This window comes from Nicotiana attenuata, unplaced genomic scaffold (genome assembly GCF_001879085.1).
Source record: "Nicotiana attenuata strain UT unplaced genomic scaffold, NIATTr2, whole genome shotgun sequence".
NCBI classification, from domain to species: Eukaryota; Viridiplantae; Streptophyta; class Magnoliopsida; order Solanales; family Solanaceae; genus Nicotiana; species Nicotiana attenuata.
The window spans coordinates 1-6,625 of NW_017673101.1; the positions used below are offsets into that span (position 1 = coordinate 1).

A 6,625-nucleotide genomic window follows, 5' to 3' on the forward strand; every position below is an offset into this window, starting at 1 on the left:
TCAACGACATTTAAATTGAATTACCTTGCTATTCAACTTTGCCAGATAGGCGGGGCATTGCTTCTTGTGATGCCCGGGTTGCTTGCAATGATAGCACTTGCCTTTGGGCTTGTTCACACCAGCCGCGCCACTAGGTGCCAGAACCTTTTTGAGCCTTCTCTTTTTCTATTGCCATTCGACTTAGAAATTGAAGGTTTCTCAACATTTAGTGCCACAACTGAAGCCTGTTGTTTGATAATAGATTCTGCCGCTTGCAGCTCATTCAACAATTTCGCTAGTGACAAATCCATTTTGTTCATATTATAGTTCAAGCGAAACTGTTGAAAACTGTCAGGCAGAGTCTGCAGGACCATCTCAACTTGAGACTCCTTATCAATCACAGCTCCAAGGACCTCCAGTTCATTTAGAAGACTCATCATCTTCAGAACATGGTCCCTGACCGATGATCCTTCAGCCATCTTTGTGTTCAAAAGGGCTTTCATGGTTGTCTGCTTAGCTGCACGATTTAGCTCACCGAACATCTCTTTGAGACTTTCGAGCATATCGTAAGCAGACCCCATAGACTGATGCTGATGTTGCAAAACATTCGCCATAGAGGCAAGAATGTAACATCGCGCCATCTCATCAGCCTTAACCCATTTGTCATAGGCCTTAACCTGATCATCCGTAGCATTTTCAGGTTTTTCTGGGCATTCCTCAATGATTATAAATTTGTAACCTTCAGCAGTTAGGACAATATCAAGGTTCCTTTTCCAGTCAACATAATTAGGTCCTTCTAACTTGTTTTGGTTCAAAATTGAGGTAAGTGGGTTGAATGAAGACATGGTTAATCTGGGAGATATTCACATTAAATAGATCATTAGTTATGTATTAAGAATGATTAAATTCAAAATTTCACATTACACATATAACCATGCTCATTGAACAGTTAGATTCGTTAGGGAAACTTAACTATTCATGCAAAATATATGAGTGATGTCAGATATTAACCCCATAAATTTAAACAGGACCAACTCAGATGGAGAGTAAACTGTTAATTTAAGATAGGTAAATATCACTTTTATAAAACTCTAGTTTCATTCAATCAACATGTAACTCAGTTGGAGAGTTAATACAAGTAATGAAATAACTAGAGGCTAAAGAAAAATACAGTAATTATCTATAATGAATTTATCCGATGTGGAAGAAGACCTATGTCAACATATAAATTCATTATATTACTGTAGAACCCGTTTAATTTAGGGTTTAGGGCCTAAGATCGCGTATTCTGCAATTTAGGGTCTGAAGGTTGCATGTACTGCCGCGGTCCTACCGCGGTTACGCTAGGACCGCGGCTAGAGCGACCTTCAGAATCAGAGGTAGTGTTCTGCCGCGGTCCTACCGCGGTTATGCCTGGACCGCGGCGATACAAGACGTGATTTCAGAAAATGTGTTTTGACAGGATTAATCCAAAAATTCTGTATATTAATCCAAAATTACAGAATATCATACAAAACATTCATGTTTTTAACATAGAATAATTATCCGAAACATGTATCAATGAATAACACGTTTTAATTTTTTTCTATGTATGCTGTAATACATTATCTAGTTAGATGTAAGACGGCGTCTGATACCAATTGTTAGAACATGTGCAGTGGAAGCAATCATACAATCAGGCATCAATTACATGTAAACTAGTCAACGCACTAATAACGAGATCAGGAACACTAACCTCTTGAAATAGTTGCACAAATTCTCCAAGCGGCAAGAATCCAGGGCTGTAGTCTTCTGCTATATGCCTAGTAAAACCTTGAACACTTTTGCTTTTGGGTGGGCAAGAACAATATAACTCTAGGGTAGTTAACAGGAGAAACCTGTCTCCTTTTTATACACGAAATTAAGCCCTAAAATTAGGCTAAAAAACGTGTGGAGTAGGATTCCATAAATAGAATCCTACTCCAACTCAAAAAGGTAACTTTTCTCCCAAACTACTTTTTACCCAAGTTTGTCCATGTTATTACTAGGTATAGCAGGGACCACAAAAATAATAAGAGGCTACTAATTATTGTCACGACCCAATTTCCATACCCGGTCGTGATGGCGCCTCTCGTGAAGACAAGGCCAGCTAATTAACCCAATCCGTTTCTTTAACAATTATTAAACATAAATGTATAGATAAATATAGCTTAATGACAATAATAACCAGTATGTACAACCCAACACAACCCGACCGGGGTGTCACAAGTCACGAGCATCTAAAGAAACCTGAACACAACTACAGGGCCAATAATAATATATAAGGAAAAATCTTGGAAATCAAAAGACAACATCCGGTGCCGTGAACGCTGGCGGTCACCTTACTCAGCTACAATAGCCATACCTTTAATCAGCTAATAACCGGCTACCGGGTGAACAATACCTGCAACTGCACGCGAGGTGCAGGGAGTAAAGTGAGTACTTCCAACTCAGTGGTAATAAGAGTAAATAATAACTGAGAGGCAAGAAATCACGTAAGAGCACTCCATCATGCTATATAGGACAGTACAACCCCTTGAGAAAACAGTAAAAACCGTGAAAAATCCTTTAGAAAATATCTGACTCAGTTTAAAAACCTCTTTTGAAAATATCCTTTTCCAACAGTCAAGCAAATGAATGCGTATTCAGATAATGCAAGTCCGCACATAAGTCATCCCCTCGGGCACAGCACTCCACAAACAGTTAACACCAGGGCGTCTGGTAAAAAGTACAAGCAATAGCATGGATGCCAATGATATGAGAGTGCTAAATGTCATGACACATAGTACAAACAGGAACCAATGCATGAATGCAATGCAATGCATATGACCGCTGCGGCGCGCAGCCCGATCCATTTGGGTACCCGCGCTCATTGTGGGGGTTCAGACTCCGGAGGGGCTCCTACAGCCCAAGCGCAATATCAATATCACACCGCTGCGGTGCGCAGCCCGATCCATCCTCAATCCAGAAATGCACATAGCCCCTTGGGCAACAGTAAATAACAGTCTCAACTCAAAACGTCAGTAAAATATAATTTAGGTTTTCAAATCTTAGAAGGATAGCTGAGTTTGCGAAACAGTATTTTAAACCTTGGACTGTGATAAATAAATATGCAAAGTAATGCAAAAAAACAGTGATATCAATCCCTGAAGGATTCAAACAATTGGCACGAAGCCCAAATATAGCAATCAAACCAAATAATGATGATAACAAGTAGTTTCAGTCAATTACGCAATAAAACCAACAACCGGGACGGACTAAGTCACAATCCCCAACGGTGCTCTACCCCACGCTCATACCTGGCGTGCAAGTCACCACAATACAGCACTATGATGTGCAAATCCGGGGTTTCAAACCCTCAGGATATCATTTACAAGTATTACTCACCTCGGACCGGTGAAATCCCTAGCTAGCGACGCCTTTGCCCCTCAATCGGCCTCCACGCGCGTCGAATCTAACCAAAACCAGAGCGAATACATCACAATATGCTAAGGGAACAATACCAAATCGAAAACAATCGAAAATTAGCAAGAATCTCGAAACTAGCAAAACCCGAGCCCCGGGCTCGCTTCTCGAAAAATTACAAAACTCACATTACCAGATTTCTCGTCTCGCCACGAGTTCATACATACCAAGAACTCCCAAAGCCGAGCTCAATTGACCTATCAAATCCCAGTTTAAAATATCAAAAACTCAAGCCCTAGCTTTACCCCTTTTTGAAGAATTTCAACCAATTTCCATGTTAAATCTATCAAAGTTCCATGTATTTAGGCCAAGGGACTTACCTCCAATCACACCTAGTTGAAATCCCCCTTCAATTCCGTCCAATAGCTCCCAAGCTCGCTTAAAAATGGTGGAAATAACATAACCCTCGCGGAACAAAAATGAATATAAAACTCCTACTGGCTTCAGGGGTTTTCGCTTCTGCGGTCCCCACGCCCGCTTCCGCGCAACCGCTTCTGCGATTTTTGTCCGCTTATGCGGAATTTCATTAAAACTCGAGGGCCGCTTCTGCGACACAAATTTCCGCTTCTGCGGAAGCTCACCTCCTGGCCAAACCCGCTTCTGCGACCGCCTGTCCGCTTCTGTGGACTCGCTTAAGCGAAAAGTGTTCCGCTTCTACGAAACTGCCCAACTCCACTCCAGACCGCTTTTGCGACCAAGATTACGCTTCTACGGAACCGCTTATGCGGTCCATTTCCGCAGAAGCGAACATACCAGATACCAGCAAAATCTGCCATTTCCTCAACTTGAATTTCATCCCGATAGCCATCCGAAATTACCCCGAGGCCCCCGGGACCTCAACCAAAAGCACCAACATGTCTTAAAACATCATACGAACTTGCTCCAATCATCAAAACACACCTAACAACACTAAAATCATCAATTCACATCGGATTCAAGCCTAAGTTCTTTAAGAATTTCCGAAATGCACTTTCGATCAAAACCCCGACCAAACGATGTCCGAATGACCTGAAAATTTGCACACATATCCAAAATCACTTAACGAAGCTATAGCAACTCTCGGAATTCCATTCCGACCCCCGGATCAAATTCTCACCCATCCACCGGAATTCGCCAAAATACTAACTTCGCCAATTCAAGCCTAATTCTACACCGGACCTCCAAAACCAATTTAGATCACGCTCCCAAGTCACAAATCATCTCCCGAAGCTAACCGGATCATCGGAAATCACATCCGAACCTTCGAACTCATAAGTCAACGTCCGGTTGACTTTCCCAATTTAAGCCTTCCTTAAAGAGACTAAGTGTCTCATTTCCTATCCAAACCAATTCAATTCAACTCTAACTCACTCGTTGCTGATAATGAAACATGAAGAAGCAATAAATGAGGAAAACAGGGGGGTAATACCTGATACGACGGGTCGGGTCGTTACAAAACAATTCCCTGTGCGCTTATGTTTTGCCATGACAATAAATAAAGCACAAGGTCAAACAATACCAAATGTTGGATTGTATCTACCACAACATGTTTTCTCACATGGACAACTTTACGTTGCACTTTCAAGAGGGATATCAATGTCAACAACAAGAGTGCTGGTTATGACAGAACAACCAAAATGGATGGAAGGAACATACACGAGGAATATCGTCTACAAGGAAGTATTAGGTGAGATACACTTAGTTATAAGTTATTAACCTCAAATTCATAAATAAGTATTCAAATCACATGTATGTAATTACACTTTGATTGTTCATCTTTGTAGGTTCAGATGAATAGACCAATTGAAGACTATCCTCAATGATCATTCACTAAAATTTATATTATATTCTTTCATGTATACTTATACTTGCTTAAAACTTTATTTTCATAATTTTAATGTTAGTTTGCAATAGCGTGCATTAATGAACTCGATACACACGTGCAACGCACGTGCCGAGAAACTAGTGTGTGTATATATATATATATATATATATATATAGCATCAGCTTTTGGACAACCGTAGGAGCATTTGGGAGCTGACTTCAGTCAAGAGATCCCGAGGTAGCCTTGGTGACGTCCGCATGGCCCGGAGTCTCTTCTATCCTTATTTCGTTTGTTGTCCTTGTACCGGAACAAACAGTATTGTATTTTATTCAGACTCTATTTTTAGTATTCTATAGACGTTCGTGAGTTAGTGACTCCAGTCTTGGGTAGAGGTTGTAATTGAATTTCCGCACTTGTTTACAGTTCAATATATAAAATGTGAAGAATTTCGGAGATATTTTTTTTATTTCAAATCCCTACCTTGTATTATTATTGAACAAGATTACATAGGAGGGGGACCAAAAACCTTACCTCCGATAATACAATCAAAAAAGGCATACAAGGGTGGGGGTGTGAACAAATAGGGGGTTGCCCTTCAAACAAATTAGATCTCAAAAAAAGATACCCTCATCAAATAAGGATTCTCTTTTCCCGGAGAATCCTTAAATATTTAAATACCTTAACCTATACCCTTTTTATGGATCCGATTCTAAAATTTGGTAAACCGGTCCTATCCATAATATAACTTCCTCTAGCAGATCAAGGATTTCATTAGTATTTTTGAAGATTCTGGAGGAATCTTCAATAGTACCAAATTTTGCCAAGGCATCCGCAGTCATGTTAGCTTCCCTGAAGCAGTGAGAATCTTTAGCATTAAGATGCACCATCTTGTCCTGAATACTAGTTATCCAGTAATGCAACTTCCAGGAAGGTTTACTAGACCCTTTGGTCATGTCAACCACTATCTTAGAATCCAATTCTCATATGATGTTGTTGAAATTATTATCCATGCACCATTGTACTCAAAAGTCTGCTGCTTGAATCTCAGCCATCTTATTAGAGAAAAAGATCATGGAGACAGAGAAAGCCACTCTAATCTGTAACTACTCCTCCTGCTCCAGCCTTGCTATTGGTGATCATAGAACTTCCATCAGTATTCAATTTGTATCTAGTTGAAGGAGATTTTAACCAATAGACTGGTATACTGGTCAGTCTAGGCATGAACCTTTCCACTATCGCAGAGAATTGATTCCAATTCGAGTTCAGAGGCAAGTGCTGGTTATCATTTCTAATAGCAATCTTCAGGTTTAGAAATATTTCATGAATGACTTTTCTCAATGAAACATTCACATGGCCAGC

The 6,625-nt window shown here is 40.3% G+C and overlaps 1 protein-coding gene across 1 annotated transcript; it reads right to left on the reverse strand.

Moving 5' to 3' along the window:
• Nucleotides 1–144: 144 nt before the first annotated feature.
• Nucleotides 145–824, reverse strand: LOC109215449 (the record flags this gene model as incomplete). The annotated part of the gene is made up of 2 exons (XM_019379520.1): nt 441–824; nt 145–392 (listed from the first exon to the last, which is right to left on the reverse strand). Coding segments are annotated over exons 1-2 (632 nt in total), but the record flags the coding sequence as incomplete, so codon positions are not given.
• Nucleotides 825–6,625: the final 5,801 nt, after the last annotated feature.